Source organism: Piliocolobus tephrosceles, chromosome 6, assembly GCF_002776525.5.
Source record: "Piliocolobus tephrosceles isolate RC106 chromosome 6, ASM277652v3, whole genome shotgun sequence".
In the NCBI taxonomy this organism is placed as follows: Eukaryota; Metazoa; Chordata; class Mammalia; order Primates; family Cercopithecidae; genus Piliocolobus; species Piliocolobus tephrosceles.
This window is the reverse complement of record NC_045439.1, coordinates 148502622-148522137: the sequence shown is the minus strand read 5'-3', so window position 1 is coordinate 148522137 and position 19516 is coordinate 148502622. Positions and strand designations below refer to the sequence as shown.

The window sequence follows — 19516 nt, the reverse complement described above, 5'->3', positions numbered from 1 at the left end:
GAACTCCTGAGTTCAGGCAATCCGCCCACCTCGGCCTCCCAAAGTGCTGGGATTACAAGAGTGAACCACTGCACCCGGCCCATTCCTACTTCTTCTACTTCATCCCATCAAGCAGGGAAATCTCTCTGAAAATGGAAACAGAGGTCTCCCTGAAATATAACACCCATGAGATTCTCCATGCAAAGCAAATAAAAATGAGCTCTAAAAGAAGCACCATGTATTAATTCCCTTTAGATCTGCTGCCTAACTCTCATGCGGTGGCCCTGATCTCCATCAGGCTCTGTGTCAGTGCTGCTATCTGTGGCCTGCAGGCAGTGAGGGCAGTTCAGCTGGGCTTGACCATCAAGGTGTTGTGACACACTCTCAGGGGCTCTGAAGGGGAGCACATTTTAAAATCACTCACCTGATGTTTACTCCACAGTGCAGTATATTAAGTGGAATAATGAGAGAAGGGAGTGACTGGAAACAAGAAATCCTACAAAAACCAGGTTATAAGTGGCTAAGGCATGAGGTGACAACACTGAGAGAAGGGTGATAAAAGTAGGGACAAAAAAAAAAAAGACTTTGAGTCATAAGAAACTCAGGAAGGATATGGCAACAAATCAGTCACATTGATTAAAACTCAGAGGCTTGAAGATCACCCAAGATGACAGAATTTAGCAGGAGACCAAAAGGGGTTACTGCAGGTAATTACCACAAGACCACAGTCACAAGCTCAGCCTTGACACGTTTAATTTTAGGTAAAATCCAGGTATCCAGCTAAAAACATGCTGTGGGTAGCTGGAAAATCATAATACGATAGAGCATTTCTAACAGGTTCAGAGTATCAACCAGCTCACAAATGAGTTGCTCTAAGAGTTTTCACTCATCAGTAATGACATGTCTTTATGTTGAGCAAGAAAAACATGAAGTAGGCCAAGAAAGACTTGGAATGCATTAAAATTCATTAATTACTAATAATATATTAGTAATTACAAAGAAAAAGTGAGAGAATTTAAGCTATAAGTTCAAAACAGAAGGATGATTTTAGGGAGAACTACCGAATTTTTCCACAAAAAACGAATATTTGTGTCACTGTCAGAATATTAGGATTAAGGATAATTATTCTGACTTCAGATAGTATCTTACACACTATCCGAAGTATCTTACACACTATCTGAAGTCAGAATATGCTTTATGTTATTGAAATTAATGTTTTATGTTATATAAATTGCTTAAATTCAGAATAATATCAAAGTCCTATGAATTATATGTTTAGCTTTTACTCACATTGTTACTGACAAATTCACATGGCTGATTTAACACATGAAAACAGTCATAAAATAGTCAAAAGAGACTGAAACCTTTTTTGGTACAAGTATTGGCTATAATTAAACTTTAAATAAGAGAGATGGTCGGGTGTGGTGGCCCACACCTGGAATCCTAGCACTTTGGGAGGCTGAGTGGGGCAGGTCACTTGAGCCCAGGAGTTCGAGACCAGCCTGGGCAACATAGAGAGACCCCCCCCACCTCTATTTTTTTCTAAAAAAAAAATTAATTAAAAGAAAAGAAAGACTTACCACATTTTCCTTCATCATTCTCAGCTTTTCATCAATCTCTCTCAGCCGATTATGCAGATCCCGTTGCTGTTTGGTGTTCCTGAGTACCTTTTCTCCTGGAATTACTTCCATATTTCTTTCACCATCAAAGTCAGGTTCCTAATTAAAACAACAACAACAACAACAAAAGACATCATTCCCAGGCTGGAAATGTGCTGTCACATACCAACCTCAAAGCAACTGAGCCTTGAGGGTTAGCTTTGCTTCTCAAACAGTATTTCTTCCCTTCAAAACAATATTTTATAATGCTTTAAAGTCTTCCCATTTTAGGAGGTAAAGGTCCAATTGTACATACAAAAAGCAGGAAGGGAACCCAACTTCTGTAAGTACCTGGGAAGCAGAAGGAGACAGTGAAAAGAGCTGGGGTCAGGAAACAGGAACCTGGGTTCTGGTCCCTGCTCTGATACTTACCAGCTTGAAACCTTGGACTTTTCTCTGGACTTCAAGTTTATCATGTACAAATAAGAAGAAAAAAAACCCTGCCCATCCACATTATTAGAGGCAGCTGTGTAATAATGAGAAGAAAACTGGATTTGGCAATGTCAGGAGTTCTGAATCTTCGCCCTGCCTCCTTCCTGACTAGACTGACCTTAGGGAAATGAATTAACCTCTCTGAGCTTCAGTTTCATCATCTGTAAAACAATAATAATAGTAATAGATCTAGGCTAAAAGTCATCACAGTATGTAGTAGGCAAGCAACAAATCTCAATGCCAAACAAATGCAAGCTGAGTATGTCCTCTGAAAAGATTAAGTATTATATAATGAAAGTACTTCATTACTATCTGCAATATTTATATTGACAGAACTATATTTTCCCAAAGTTAATGTTATTTCTGGGTGATAAAAATGGGCATTTCTTGATAGGAATTTGTTTCTATATCTAAGATTAAACTTCCTTTCTCGCACACATCTGCTCTGTGTTGCCATATAAGTAACAGGCAGGAATGACATTTTTGAAATCACTCAAGCCATAATCCTACTCCCCCATTCCTTACATACAGCTGGTCAGCAGGAATACTATCCAGTTGCCAATCCCTAATACCTCTCTAATCAAGGCACTTGTTTCTTTCTCACTGTCTTAGTTAAGATATCCTCATCATTCACCAGCAGTTTTTAAACTCCAGTGAGCTTCAGAATCACCTCCAGAGCCCAGGAAAAAATCTGAAGGACCAGCCTCTACCCAGGAGATTCTGATTCAAAAGGTAAGGATGGGACAGGCATGGTGGCTCACACCTGTAACCCCAACACTCCAGGAGGCCAAGTCAGGAGGGTCCCTTGAGCCCAGAAGTTCGAGACCAGCCGGGGCAACATAGTGAGACCCCATATCTACAAAATTAAAAATTAAAAACTTAGCCAGGTATGGTAACGCCTACAGCCCCAGCCACTTGGGAGGCTGAGGTGGGAGGATCACTTGAACCCAGGAGGTCGAGGCTGCAGTAAGCTGTGATGGCACCACTGCACTCCAGACTGGGCAACAGAATGAGACTCTGTCTCAAAAAAAAAAGGACTAAGGACTAATAAACTGAAGCACACCTATTTGAGAATTCAAGAACTACTGACTTAGGTTGCTGCTGGAGCCTCCTGGCTGGTCTTGATGCTACCAGTCACCCTTGTTGATTCCATTCTTTGCAGGGAAGTCACAGAACAAGGTGCAAAGTATTCATGCTCTAGGCCCTACCAATCTCTTCATCTCATTTCCTACTGCTTGAGACTCAGACTCAAATGTGCAGCAATATTCACTACTCCTAGTTCCCCCGATTCCAACCCTCCAGCTCCTTGTGGGGACTCCTACCCATTTTGAGCCCAGCTCAAGCATATTTCCACAATATTCCCTGACATACCCACAAAGGACAAATTAGTCTCTCAGCCATGCCACATGTTCCTTTATTGCACTTACCACACTGCCACTGCCTAGACAGTGACATGGCTGACCCTATTCTCTGTATCCCAATGCAAACTATAATCCTGAAGCTGTGTAAGCACTGGCCAATAGACTATAATTTTGGTTTTCAAAACTTTCATCAAACTAGCAATGAATTTCAGTAAAATTCTTATTGTATACAATTCTACTTAGCAAATTATTATAAGAGTGCATCAATTTCAAGAAGTGATTATTTTATATTTGGCTTCATTTCTCACTTCTGGTAGCTTTCAATCTCTAGAAGCATCCTGATATGGTTTGGCTCTGTGTCCCTACCAAATCTCAGGTCGAATTGTAATCCCCAGTGTTGGAGGTGGCGCCTGGTGGGAGGTGACTGGGTCATGGGGGTGGAGTTCTCATGAATGGGTTAGCACCATACCTTCAGTGCTGTTTTCGTGATTATGAGTGAGTGAGTTACCATGAGGTCTGGTTGTTTAGAAGTGTGTATCACCTCCCTCTTCTCTCTCTCTTCCTCTTGCTCTGGCCATGTAAGAAGTGCTTGCTTCCCCTTCACCTTCTGCCATGATTGTAAGTTTCCTGAGGCTTCCCCAAAAGCAGAAGCTGCTATGCCTCTTGTACAGCCTGCAGAACCGTGAGCCAATTAAACCTCTTTTCTTTATAAATTACCCATTCTCAGGTATTTCTTTATAGCAGTGAGAGAACAGTCGAATACACATCTAGAGGCTGAATTATTATCAGAAATATTTTTTAAAGGAAATCTAATGTTAGGGAGGAGTTTGGAAAAAATGGTATCAAGGTCTCTTTGCAATGCTAAGCAGTCAGCATTTTATAAACTTTTATGAAGACACACCTGCTATGAAGTAGGACACATGGTAATCTGAAAAGCACCCTGGATTTCATTTTTAAATTGAAATTATTTTAATAATCTACAACTATGATTTTTTCTAAATCTTGGGGCAAGCAAAGAGAAGGCACAAAAAGAAAAAAATTATAAGTTGGACTTAACAACATTTTTAAATGTTGCTTAATCAAAGCCACCATTGAGAAAATGAACAAACCACTGACTGACAATGATCATAACACACATATCTGACAGAGGACTTGTATCCAGAACATATAAGGAACTCCTACAACTCGATAATAAAAATAATCAAATAGACAATAACAATCAAATGACAATCAAATTCTATAAAGACTTGCACAGATACTTCATAAAAGCTGTGTGCATGACAAATAAGAACATGAAAACCTCCTCCCATCGTTAGTCATTGGGGAAATTCAATTAAACCACAACGAGACACTACTATATAGCCACTAGCATGGCCCAGATGAAAAACTGAACACCAAATGCTGGAAATGTGTGAAACAAGAGGGATTCTCTTACATTGTTTGCAGGACTATACAATGGTACAACCACTTTGAAAAACAGGCCATTTCTTTTTTTTTTTTTTGAGATGGAGTCTCTCTGTGTTGCCAGGCTGGAGTGTACTGGTGCAATCCTGGCTCACTGCAACCTCTGCCTCCTGGGTTCAAGAGATTCTCCTTCCTCAGCCTTCTGAGTAACTGAGATTACAAGCATGCGCCACCATGCCTAGCTAAGTTTTGTATTTTTAGTAGAGACAGGGTTTCACCATGTTGGCCAGGATGGTCTCGATCTCTTGACCTTGTGATCCACCCGCCTTGGCCTCCCAAACTGCTGGGATTACAGGTGTGAGCCACCATGCCAAAACAGGCCATTTCATAAAAAGTTAAATGTTTGTCGATCCTGTGACCCAAAAATTCAATCCTATGAATTTATCAAAGAGAAATTAATATATGTAACTATAGCCTTGTACACAAATGTTCATGGCAGCTAAAAACTGAAAACAGCCCAGGTGTCCATCAATAGAAGTATGATAAACTATGGTGAGTACCTGCCACAGCTGGGACCATCAGGGCGTTTCTCCTGGAGCTCCATCTTCTGGTTAGGTTTACTCAAAGTAAGGGGAGGAGTTCTAGGACAGTAGAGGACAGAAGGAGAGAGAGCTTGGGGTATTTTTCCCCTTCCCCCCATACTTTTGCATCACAGTTTGGGCAGTGATGTATCCCTGAGATGTGCTGAGTTTTCTTAGATTCAACTGCATATTCATGCTCAAAGACTAACAGACAACACACTTAGAGCCACTCTACTCAGAAGGATATAAAACAGGAAACACAGCAGGGCAGTATCAGGTATCCCTTTTCAATGGGAGTGTTTGCTACAGTCCATGCCAAAACAATATAGGTATAAAGAGCAAAACAGCTATAAGCTGCCTGTCTTAAAATCCTCCTATCCTACAGGAGCCATTATGTCTTGAAATGCCCCCACAGGCACACTGAGTCCAGGGACTCAGCAAGAAATGTGCCCAGCCACAAGAATCACTGCAGTCAGAGATGCCCAAAATATGGCTTCTCCATCAGGTCTTTATAATTCTCCCAATCCAGGGATCATTTTAAGCATAAGCAAAGTTGCCTCCTAACATATTCGGCATTCCAACTTTTCTCAGATTGCCAAGGAAACAGAGTTAGGAAACTAACTACAGCTCAAATGCTCATGCTGAGGGGGCTGGGGTTGGCTAACCCTTTGCTCATGTCCTCTATTATTACAACTTCAGATGGCCAGTTCTTCTCCCACAGCTCCAGCTCTTGCTGAGCTCCCACACACTTTTTCTTCCCCCTGTCCACTGTGGCTAGTCTCTTGGTGTCCCAACATCCACTGTTAGCTCCTTTAAAGCTATATAAATAGTCCCTTCATATAATTCTCTTCAAAATACAAGCTAGGTATTCCTTCTGTTTCTTGTCAAAAACTCTAACTGATATATAGAGTGTGTGTGTAAGTGTGTGTGTGTGTAGAGAGAAATAGACTGGAAGGAAATTTAACAATAATTAACTTGGTAAAAATCCTGATTGTTTAATCTTATTTTTCTTATTTTTGTAGTTCCTGAATTTCCTACAATAAACATGTATCAATTTCATAAGCAGACAGACCTTTTTTGTTTGATTTTTTTTTTTTGAGACATGGTCTTATTCTGCCGCCCAGGCTGGAGTGCAGTGGCGCAGTCACATCTCACTGCAGCCTCATCCTCCCAGGCTCAAGCGATCCTCCCACCTCAGCCTCTCAAGTGGCTGGGACTACAGGCGCACACCACCTTGCTGATTTTTTGTGTATGAAGAAGGAATGGATTTCACTATGTTGCCCAAGCTGATTTTGAACTCCTGGGCTCAAGGGATCCTCCTGCCTCAGCCTCTCAAAGTGCTGGGATTACAGATGTGAGCCACTGATTTTTTATTTTTAACAAATTTTTCTACCAAGGCCATTTTTGTTCTGTTCTGACAATGTGACTCTCCATACCTAAGAGGTATAGACCCGAAGGTTGGATTCTAGCTTCAGTTCTGCTGGAACAATCAGCTGTGTACTTTTGAGGAAGTCACCTCCTCTTTCTAGGTCTCAATTACTTCTGAGAAAGTTATTTCCCCTTCTAATAGCTTATGAGTGTGTAATTCTCTACAATTAGACCCAAAGGATATACAACAGCTTTCTTCAGTCATGGCCTCCAATAGCATAACCATATAGTTCAAATATTTGGGAAATACTGTATGATGAAAGCAGAGGCCAAGGGAGGACAAGGAAAGGTAGCCACTGATGCTGACAAAAATTGCCCAGCTGCAAACTCAAAAAGCTCTGTGGTGCCAGGAAAGATCCTTTTCTCACAACAAAGTGCCAACCAGTACTGTCTGTCCTCATAATCATCAGGAAATATCTTGATTTCTCATAGTAGAAATGTTTAATCAGATTCTCTGACCGGCATATCATTTCTGTGTTTCTGAGTCATACAGGAATGCTTTTATGGAGAATTCAATAAAAGCTCTCCTCGATATGCCACAAGAAGAGAACTGTCCCTGAGGCCAAGATCAATAGATACTTGTTGATTTGACTAATTGGTTGCCAAGAGATTCTGAGTTTATCCTTAGAAAAAGTATCTGTGGTGTTGAGTAGGCCAAAAGGGATCTTTGAAGCAAAATAAACTCATTTTCAAAAGTCAAAAACAGAGGAAATTACCCACAGCTTCATAAGTTATTTGATATGCAAATAAGGCATGCGTTAAGGATTGGGAAAATACAAACCTGCCTAAATAAAGCCAGTTTGTCCTATGTTTTCAAGCTAATGCTATACATTTCCATAGGTTCCTGCTATTTCCTGTCATCAGATGGATCATGTGCCTGGCAGTACCAAAAGTAGAGAACAAGATATTTCAGGCAGATTGTTTTTATCACCTTGGATTAATGCCAAAAAATGAAGGAAACCTTGACTACATCAGAAGCTTAACAGAGGGAAGCAAAGAAATATAAACTTCACAGTAATCTGTAAAATGGAGGTGGCAAGGGTAGTTTCCCAGATTTAACTGGAGATCTAACAGATTGGCACTGGAGGTAAAGAGCTCTGAAGTAACTTCTTATTTGTTCCTCAAACCCATAAATCCATGCTCCTGTGGCTTCTATGGGTTTTGGAAACGAACAGATGGTCAATAAGATTTCTGTGCCTGTAACTAGCATACATTTAAAAAATCCTAAATTCCTGCCCTCAACCAACACTTTAAGTACATCTGGGGTCAAGTGGAGTCCATGGCCATTACTGGAACTATACAAATCCCTGGACCCAATAATAAAACATCTTTCAGAATTACATGTCAAACAATGGTCTGTATTTCCTCAATTTCAGCTAATATTGAGACAGGAAGAAACCAAAAAAAAATTAATTGTTGCTGTCAGCAATAATAACATGATCTTGGCAAGAAAGGAGATCAATATAAACTACAATTTTCCTCAATCAAATGATTGCTAATTTTTTCTTGAGCTTACCAAATTGTGTACAACTGAATCAATAGTTTAAGAATAAGAGAATAAATCAAACGAAGGAGGACCTTTATATTCAATTAAACTAGTTAGTTTAAGAACACAGTGATGCCGCCTGTCAAGGAGAGCCATTTCTGAGGCCCTCCCCAATCAGAAAAAAAAAATCTAACGGTGAACTGGAATTCTAGATTTAGTAAAACTGATGTCATGAGAGATGAATAAACTGTACTTGTATATAAGAGCCAAACGGAATAGAATTTATTATTGAATCCAGTTGCTAAGGATTTAAGAAACTGAATGCTTATATAACTCCTATATTTTAGATATTTCTGGAGAGAACTGGAATCTAATACATCTACAAATAAGAAGTATGGTAACTAAATTATAGAACATCACTCAGTTTTATGGTGGGATTTACAATACGTGGAAAGAACGAACTGATTTGTTGAGGGTTAGGAGATGGATACAGAAAAGTATGCACAGTTAAACCACAGATCTTGAGAAAAAATTGCTTCAATTAGTTCTCGTGCTAAGACAAAATGAAAATAAAAAGCAGATGTAAAAACTGCAACCACATATTATTCACATTACAGAAAGCGCAGTAATATGCTATAACCACATGCTTTGTTTTATGCTAAGGAAATCAGATATGTAAAAGCCAAATGCTGCTTTTAAAACATTGCCATAAAGTTAAGTGCTGGGCCAGAGCATCTATATGAGAACGAGGTCACAATCAGCGAGCCCATAAAGAGAAGAAGACTTCTTATCTGCCCTTTTCACAAAGACCAACACCTCCTTCATCTCTGAGCCACATTCCTAGAGTTCCTCAAACTATTCTGACTCAACCACATTGACCCAACCACATTATCATCTTAAATCTATGTGCATACCAACTTACTACCTTATAGTTACCATACACAGATAAGTCAGAAAGTCTATGTTTCAGCTTGTTCAGAAAACTGTTTTCTTGACCAACAAAGATAAATCTTCAATGGAATTTTTAAAACATCATGCCTTCATCAAATAACCTTTCCTTTCCCTGTGCTCCCGCAGCATACACTTTCCGTACTTTTCATCCGATCAGTGCCCTTCTGCTGGTGGTTCCTGTTTCACCGCACAGTCACTCCACAACTTGTTCTATGCTCACATCACAGTCACTCCACAACTTGTTCTATGCTCACATCACAGTCACTCCACAACTTGTTCTATGCTTACATCACATCCTCTGGTTTCCTACAAGCTACGTTGAGGTCAGAGATCAAGCTTCATACTAGTCTGGACACTACATCAGCCACTACAGTGTCTCCTATGAAATAAGTAGGCATTCAAAAATGTACTGATGATCTCTGCAAAGGCTGGACAAGCAACATAAATGCGTGAAGTGGGCCTCAGGGCCTGCCATACAATATAGAGTGGTGGATACTGCAGCAAACTGGAGAATCTGTGCCCCACAGAAAGAGCAGTTGCTATTCAGCTCAATCCAGTAATTGCCAAGCAAGAATTTAGGTCTAATGCTGACATATTTTCTAATTTGAATTTTTCAAGAGAGAACTAGAAATCTGGATATTTATACGAATTCACCTAATTTTTTAAATGTTGGCTAAGAAAAATCTTTAAACACTTTGTAAGCAAAAGGAGACCCATCTGAGAGCTTAATTTGTCCTGTAGGTCAGGGGTTCCTGACTCCCAGGCCATGCACAGCTCTGGTAGGTGGCTTGTTAGAAATAGGGCCCCAGAGCAGGAGGTGAGTGGCAGGCACAAGTAAAGCTTCATCTGTATTTGCAGCCACTCCCCTCACTCGCCTCACCACCTGAGCTCTGCCTCCTGTTAGATCAGCAGCAGCATCAGATTCTCACAGTAGTGTGAACCCTGTCATGAACTGCACATGCAAGGAATCTAGGCTGCACACTCCTTATGAGAATCTAATACCTGATGATCTGTCACTGTCTCCCATCACCCGTGGATGGAACCGTCTAATTGCAGGAAAACAAGCGCAGAGCTCCCACTGAGTCTACATTATGGTAAGTTGTATAATTATTTTGTTATATATTACAATGTAATAATAATAGAAATAAAGTACACAATAAATGTAACATGTTTGAATCACCCCGAACCCATCCCTCTCCATGGGTCTGTGGAAGAATTGTCTTCCATGAAACCAGTCCCTGATGCCAAAACAGTTGGGGACCGCTGCTGTAGGCCACCAGCTTTCAGCCTCGTGATACACAATGGTGGTCTTCTGTGTCTCTGATCCCTCTGCCTCCCTCCCTAGTTCCTCTTCCTCCTCCTACCACTCACTTATGGAAATAGACTTTCTGGATATTCCTCGGATGTGCTCTCTCCCTCTCCTCTGAACCACCACAGCACTTTACTTATAGCCTTCTATGAGCCTGGGCACGGTGGCTCGTGCCTGTAATCCCAGCATTTTGGGAGGCTGAGGCAGGTGAATCTCTTGAGGCCAGGAGTTCAAGACCAGCCTGTGAGACCACATCTCTACAAAAAATTTAAAAAAACAGCTGGTGTGATGGCGTGCACCTGTAGTTCCAGCTTCTGGGGAGGGTGAGGTTGGAGGAACACTTGGGTCCGGGAGGAGAAGGCTGCAGCAAGCCATGATTGCACCACTGTACTTCCAGTCTTGGTGACAGAGCGAGACCTTGTCTCTTGAAGAAAAAAAAGCTTCCTATGGCACTTGCCTGTGCTGTCTTGTCCACAGTTTTCTACATTTACTCAATACCTCCCATAAGGAAATACACTCTTTATGTCACTTATAATAATATAATTCGCTGAGTTCCGTGTCACTGTGCTAAACACTTTATGTATATTAACTCAGCTACTCTTTACAAGAACCCTAAAGAATATTACTATTATTTTATAAATAAGGAAAACGATGTTTAGAGAGCTTCTAATTGGTGCCCAAGTCCACAGAACTAGTAAATGTTACAGCCAAATTTGAGGTGAGACTTTTTTTTTTTTAATTATACTTTAAGTTCTAGGGTACAAGTGCACAACATGCAGGTTTGTTACATATGTATACATGTGCAGATAATTTCCACCTTTTTTTTTTTTTTTTTTTGGGACGGAGTCTTGCTCTGTCGCTCAGGCTGGAGCACAGTGGCGCAATCTTGGCTCACTGCAAGCTCTGCCTCCCAGCTTCATGCCATTCTCTCCCTCAGCCTCCCAAGTACCTGGAACTATAAGCGCCCGCCACCACACCTGGCTAATTTTGTTGTATTTTTAGTAGAGACGGGGTTTAACCGTGTTAGCCAGGATGGTCTCGATCTCCTGACCTCGTGATTCGCCCACCTTGGCCTCCCAAAGTGCTGGGATTACAGGCGTGAGCCACTGTGTCCAGGCTGAAGTGAGACTTTCTGATTCCAAAGTATTTTATTTGCCTGATTCACCTTTAAGTTCTCTACCATTCCTTATATCCAGGAGCACTCAGTATGTGTTGAATCAATTGTTCAAAACCAGCAATTTATATTCCACTTAAAAGAAATTCTTAAGAAGAACATAGAAAAATTACTGGTGAGTTAATGGTTTGCAGAAGAGTTAAAGTGAATATGAACTATGAATATTTGTGGATTAGCAATTGATTGGAACTCATTCATCAACTACACAGATACACAGGGTTTATTCAAGATACAGTGTATTTATACAAAAAGTAGTTCAATCCAAAAATAATATCCCTAAAATACTTTGCCATGTTAGCATTTTTGCTTTGAAAATTCAATGTGCAATGCTGGTTTTAATTAGAAATGAAGAAATGCCAAAGGGAAATTGAACAAAAGCTCAAAAGATATTCTTTTTTCTTTTACATGCAAAAAGCATAAATTATTTCTTTTTAACAACTACAGTACATTTTTGTTTCTACATCCAGTGGGAGTCCCAAAATGTTGTTTTCCCTTTTCTTTCCAAATATATGTTGTTTCACATAAAAACACATAATCTCAGTATGTAACAAAAATGTAATGTACTGGTTTTCCCTTTCATTACATTTAAAATATCTTATCTGAACCATAAAAGTGAACTCTGAAAATGTGATTTTGTTGATGATGAGAAAATGGGACCATATTCATGCTTTTTATTTGAAATCCTAATGGCCCAACAAATCTCTGAATTCTCTGTCTCTTTCAAGAAGAGGAGGAAACAAGGGTCACCAGGTCATTCCCATGCTATATTTTTGCCAAAAATGCACCTTTTGGATGGCTCTATCAGTGCCTTGGACTTCACAGACTTCACTTCATTTGACAGTCATGAAAAAGACATTTTCTATATTTAAGATCATAGTTCCGCTCTGAGATTTCAGCTACCCTTGAAATCTAGCAAAAACAAAAATAAACTGAAACATGAAAAGAACAAAGAGTATCTCTGAAACATTTTATTATTCTATGTAGGGTTCCTCCTTTTTGAAAAACAGAATTCAGTAACGTAAATAAACTAGCCTAACTCATGTCAAAGTCCTGAGATATGGCCAGGCACGGTGGCTCACGCCTGTAATCCCAGCACTTTGGGAGGCCAAGGTGGGTGGATCACGAGGTCAGGAGACAGAGACCATCCTGACCAACACGGTGAAATCCCATCTCTACTAAAAATACAAAAATTAGCCGGGCGTGGTGGCGGGTGCCTGTAGTCCCAGCAACTCGGGAGGCTGAGGCAGGAGAATGGCTTGAACCCAGGACGTGGAGGTTGCAGTGAGCTGAGATTGCGCCACTGCACTCCAGCCTGGTGATAGAGCAAGACTCCATCTTAAAATAAAATAAAATAAAATAAAATACAAAGTCCTGGGATACATTCGAGTGAGGACAAAGATTCCAATTATCTCTGTTTTCCAAGAATTTTCATCCCACTGCAGAATTTCAAATCGATAGTGGGAATAACAGCATTACTACTGTGGTTTAAAGGATCAGAAGCAGCTGTTCTGTCCTTTAGAAATACAACCAGTTACAAAACTGTTTTCCTTGGAACACCTTCATACTGCTCCTTTCCCCTCAGGTTGCTTCAACTGGCATGAAGCTAGATCCCTAACCTTCAACTCACAGCTTAGAGAAGGTGCTTACTATAAATCAGAAGGATTACCTATAGGCTACTGATATTTAAATCTTTGGATGTTCCACGAAGATCACAGCCATCTACGACTGTAGAGAAAATGATCTGGTGAAAACTTTTACAAAGCTGCTACAGGGTTATTAATCTCTTACGCAATCAGAAATTTTCTTCTCAGTCTACCACCCGAACCAAACCAGATGCCATGAAGTACTAAAATATAGGGGTGGGGGAGAAATTTACTTTTCTGATATGCCACACCTTCTGCCAGATTTTTTTTTTTTTTTTGACAGGGAATCTTGTTGTGTTGCCCAGGCTGGAGCACAGTGGCATGATCTCAACTCACTGCAACCTCCCGCCTCCTAGGTTCAAGTGATTCCCCTGTCTCAGTCTCTCGAGTAGCTGAGATTACAGGCATGCACCACCACACTCAGCTAATTTTTGTATTTTTAGTAGAGATGGGATTTCATCATGTTGCCTGTTGGCCAGGCTGGTCTTGAACTCCTGACCTCAAGTGATCCACCCACCTTGGCCTCCCAAAGTGCTGGGATTACAGGCGTGAGCCACCATCTGCTTTGTAAAAGAATATTTGAGGGAACTACTGAGAGAAGAAACAATTCATTTCAAAACTCTCATAGGAGAGAAGTCAACATAATGAGCTTCACTGCTTGATGTTAAATTAAAGGAGCGAAAAGAATGTGGCGGAGTAAAGGGCCAATGGCTGCCACTGCTAACACCTAGTGCCAGAGGAACAAAGAAAAATAAGACTCTCAAAGGACTCATGAGTGCCATATCAGCTTTCTTCCCTCCCCTCGCTCTTGATCATGATCGAGATTTAGCTTAAATCATACAGATACAATAATATTAAAATAAATATTTCCTCAGTGACCCCATCCCAGAAAATTACCCAAATGAAAGAAAAGTGAGTAGAAAGTGGAAGTAATCAAAGGAATATACACACTGTTAGGAAACTGTGATCACTGGAAAAAGCAACTGGTTAACAACCAGATTGTAAAATTATGTGAACTAGCTTTAGCACACATTAACTTGAACAGTCTACGGGTTCTTCAAATACCTGATTATTCTGATTTTCAAGTCTTGGAGAAAAGCTGGAAATTGTTGGGAAGGCTGCAGAGAGTTCCTGGAGTTTTATATCAATTTCAGCAAGCTGCTGATGCTGGGTGACTGCCAGTGCGTATCCTTTTACTGGGACCACCCAGCCAGACTGATCACCCTAAGAGGAAACAAGGGTCACCAGGTCATTCCCGGGCTATATTTTTGCCAAAATATACCTTTCAGGTGGCTACAACAATGCCCAGGACTTCACACAAACACACACACACACACACACACGCACAAACACACACACACAAACAGAATTAACATTGGGTTAGTAAAAGAATAATATGAAATAGTTTCTGGTTTTGTTATCTGCCAGCCTGCATAAAGTATCTCCTAATATTTTGATGGGGGTTTCCCCTGTGGAACAAATCTCTTAGTTTCACAGTCTGGTTCTCATGACATTCTCATTTATCTACATTTAAAAAATGTTTTGTGGCATGTTAAGCAGGAAGAAAGCAGGTTTACCCTCTAATGGGACATGGTATTTTCAAACTCTGTTCCTTGAAAGTAACACAGGGTCTATAAAATCAGTTGCTTGGGTTTCACAAACTTAACTGATCATCTTTCATTCAATTAATATTTGTTCCATATTAACTCATAAAACCCATTCATTACATTCATTAAAAAATCTCATACCAAACACCTACTGAACATATATACTATGCTAGGCACTGGTGATTCGATATGAATATCACAAGGTTCTGCCCTCGAGGAGTTCTCAATTTCTTGGCAGCAACAATTTTAACAAGGTGTGAAGAGTGCTGGTAAGCCCTGGGCACCATGGGAACCAGAGAGGATCAACTGACCTCTGTGGGCAGGAAAGGGCTGGAGAAAACAGGACCTTAATCAAGGAAACACCATGATCAGGCCTATATTTTAAAACTGGAACTACTGAGAGCAAGAGTGGAGGCAAAAAGCCCAGTTAAGAAGCAATAGTTATAATCTAGAACAAAAGTGCTGAATGACTGAACTAAGGAATGTTTTCTGGGAACACAGAACAGAATCCAGAGATACATAGGAAGCAGAATTTACAGCACCTGGAGGTAATTTTGTGGAAGAGTACAGGGAGACATACAGATCAAGGATAAAGAACAAGTTCCTCAAGACACGGATGCCCACCCTCACCACTCCTATTCAACATAATACTGGAAGTCCTAATCAGAGTAATCAAGAAAGAGAAAAAAATAAAAGGCATTCAAATAGGAAGAGAAGAAGTTCAACTATCTCTGTCTGCAGACGACATGATTCTATACCTAAAAACCCACAGTCTCTGACCAAAAGCTCCTATATTTGACAAACAACTTCAGCAAGGTTTCCGAATACAAAACCAATGTACAAAAATCAACAACATTTCTATATACCAACAATATCCAAGCTGAGAGCCAAATCAAGAACGCAATTCCATTCACAAGAGCCATAAAAAGAACAAAATACCTAGGAATACAGCTAACCAGGGAGGTGAAAGACCTCTACAATGAGAATTAAAAAGCACTGCTCAAAGAAACCAGGGATGACACAAACAAGTGGAAAAATATTCCATGCTCATGGATAGGAAGAATCAGTATTGCTAAAATGGTCATACTGCCCAAAGCAATTTACAGATTCAACGCTATTTTTAAAACTACCAATGATCTTTTTAACGAAATTAGAAAAAGCTATTTTAAAATTCATATGAAACCAAAGAAGAGCCTGGATAGCCAAGCCAATCCTAAGCAAAAAGAACAAAGGACGCATCACGTTACCTGACTTCAAACTATATTACAAGGCAACAGTCACCAAGACAGCATAGTACTAGTACAAAAACAGACACATAGACCAGTGGAACAGAAGAGAAAGCCCAGAAATAAAGCCCACTACATACAACCATCTGATCTTCAACAAAGTTGACAAAAACAAACAATGGGGAAAAGGACTCCCTGTTCAATAAATGCTGCTGGCATAACTGGCTAGCCATATGCAGAATATTGAAACCAGAATTCTTCCTTACACCATATACAAAAATTAAGTAAAACCTGAATCTATAAAACCCTTGGAAGATAACCTAGGAAATACCATTGTGGACATAATCCCTGTCAAGGATTTCATAATGAAGATGCCAAAAGCAATTGCAACAAAAACAAAAGTTGACAAACAGGACCTCATTAAAGAGCTTCTACACAGCAAAAGAAACTATCAATAGAGTAAACACAATTACAGAATGGGAAAAAATATTTGCAAACTATGCATTCAACAAAGGTCTAATATCCAGAATCTATAAGGAACTTAAGCAAATTAATAGGCAACGAACAAATAACCCCATTAAAAAGTAAGCAAAAGACACAAATAGACAATTTTCTAAAGAAGACACATACATAGCCAACAAGCATATGAAAAAAACGCTCAACATCACTAATCATTTGAAAAATGCAAATCAAACCACAATGAGATACCATCTCACACCAGTCAGAAAGACCATTACTAAAAAGTCAAAAAAAATGACAGATACTGTCAAAGCTGCAGAGAACAACACCTATACGCTGCTGGTAGGAATGTAAATTAGTTCAGCTATTGTGGAAAGCAGTGTGGCAAGTTCTCAAAGAACTTAAAACACAAGTACCATTCAACTCAGCAATCTCATTAATGGGTATATACCCAAAGGAATATAAATCATTCTACCATAAAGACACATGCATGCAGGCCGGGTGCAGTGGCTCATGCCTATAATTCCAGCACTTTGGGAGGCCAAGGTAGGTGTATGGCTTGAGCCCAGGAGTTCAATACCAGCCTGAGCAACATGACAAAACCTCGTCTTTACAAAAAAAGTGTAAAAATTAGCCAGATGTGGTGATATGCACCTGTAGTCCCAGATACTCAGAAGGCTGAGGCGGGAGGATCACTTGAGCCTGGGAGGTCAAAGCTGCAGTGAGCCATGACAACATCACTGCACTCCAACCTGGGTGACAGAGTAAGACTGTGTCCCAAGGGGTTGGGGGGGAAGGCACATGCATGCATATGTTCATCGCAGCACTATTCACAAAAATCAACCTAAATGCCTTTCAATAGACTAGATAAAGAAAATTTGGGACATACACACCATGGAATATTATGCAGCCATAAAAAAGAATGAGATAACGTCCTTTGCAGCAACACAGATGCAACTGAAGGCCATAATCCTAAACAAAATAACACAGGAATGAAAATTCAAATACTGCACTTTCTCACTTCTAAGTGGGAGCCAAACATTAAGTACACATGGACACAAAGAAGGGAACAACAGATACTGAGGCCTATTGAGGGCAGGGGGTGGTAGGAGGGAGCGGATCAAAAACCTACCTATTGGGTACTATTCTTATTACCAGGATGATGAAATAATCTGTACACCAGAGTCCTGTGACATCCAATGTATCTGCAGAACAAACCTGCAAGTGTACCCCTGAAGCTAAAATAAAAGTATTTTATTTGTTTAAAATAAACCACTTAAAAAATAATAAACTTTGTTATGGCCTTATCAAAAAAAAAAAAAACAAGAAGTTCCTGATTTTGTGAAGTAGGTGATGGTGTGATGGTGGTCACGTTATCCAAACTAGGGATTATATAGATGCAGTACGTTTGAAGAGAAAGCTAATGAATTGTTTGGGACCTTTTGAAACTGGCAGACATCCCCCTAGGATATCCACAGATTATGTTAGGCAGTTAAATACATTTATGTGAAATTCAAGATAGAGACTTGGGATTGAAATAAATACACTTGACTTACCCACATATCTACAGTGGTTCAAACCCTGGGGGCTGTGAGAATGGATAAGGTCATAAACGGAAGCATTAGTGCAAAAAGAACACAGAAGAATCATGAAGAATATTTGGAGTAACGTGGTAAGTAGAGGGCAAAGAAACTTATTTCATACATTTTGATTTCAAGATGCTAACACCAGGAATTAAGCCCTAGGTGATAATCAGAGGCATTACAGGTAAAAACTTTATGCACCAAGACTTTTATAATTTTATCCTCTTGACCCTGGCATTCACAGTCCCTGTTTCAGTGAAACCAAACAGTGTGTGAGTTGGCAGGGAAGGATCACGACAAGACACTCCCCCTCACTCTCTGACATCAAGAAGACAAACAAATGACCTAGATTCGGCTAATCAAAAGCAAACACCCCGAACCTTGAGGGACAGAAGCAAAGGTGCAGGGAAATGACTAATGGAGACAGTGATGGTAGCAGCAATGAGCATCTCTTGGAGAACAAACATCTGGTGGCTGTGGAGCCAGGGCAGCCAGCCCCTAACTAGGCTGTTCCTAAAGCCATGTTCAGGGCTGCCTGGACATCTGCCTGGTGTACAAACCTGGTTCCCCAAGCTTCCCATTGAGTCTATGGACTACTCACGACTCCCAATAAATTCATTTTGTGTTGCTTTAGCCAAAGTCCATCTTTGTTACTTGCAACCCAGAACAATGACTGATAAAAAATTTATTGCTATGCTATTTATAATAAAACATCTAAAAATAGGGAGAAAGTGGGTAGACTGTAGTATATCAATATAAGGATTACGATATAGTCATAAATGTTTTTAAATACACTTGTAAGTTGGTATAAAGAAATTGAGCCTCAGTGAGGTTCAGGTAGCTAAAGCCATACAACTCTAATAAACTGACAGAATTCCAGGTTCTGATTTAAATTCCATTGCTCTCCATTGAAAATAAACATGGACAGCTTAAAAAAAAAAGAAAGTTATGCATAATTTTTAAAATATATTACCTACTCACTCACAAACTCTAGTAATTTTTCCTAAGTAAAGGTGATGTTAATACCATAGAGCCTAAATGATAAATAACAAAGAATCACAGAAAAGTAAAACTAAGAAATCGATGATGGAATAGTGGCTAACAGATTTTAAATTCTTGTCTGAATGGGATTATTTTCAAATGACACTGAAGTTGAAAGAGCATGTCAGATTAAATTCCACAGAAATGTAAATGTTTCATGCACTACACCATTACAGAAATAATGTATGTAAGAG

General features: G+C 39.9%; 1 protein-coding gene across 2 annotated transcripts in view; it reads right to left on the bottom strand.

Annotated features, from left to right (window-relative positions):
- Positions 1-19516, bottom strand: part of FSIP1 (fibrous sheath interacting protein 1) — a 199161-nt gene that overhangs the window by 124195 nt on the left and 55450 nt on the right. For both annotated transcript variants that reach the window (XM_023189356.2, XM_023189357.2), the window contains exons 9-10: positions 14472-14630; positions 1560-1697 (exon numbers count right to left, since the gene is read on the bottom strand). In XM_023189356.2, coding sequence (XP_023045124.1) covers positions 1560-1697; positions 14472-14630 — 297 coding nt within the window. The remainder of the gene's footprint in view (positions 1-1559; positions 1698-14471; positions 14631-19516) is intronic.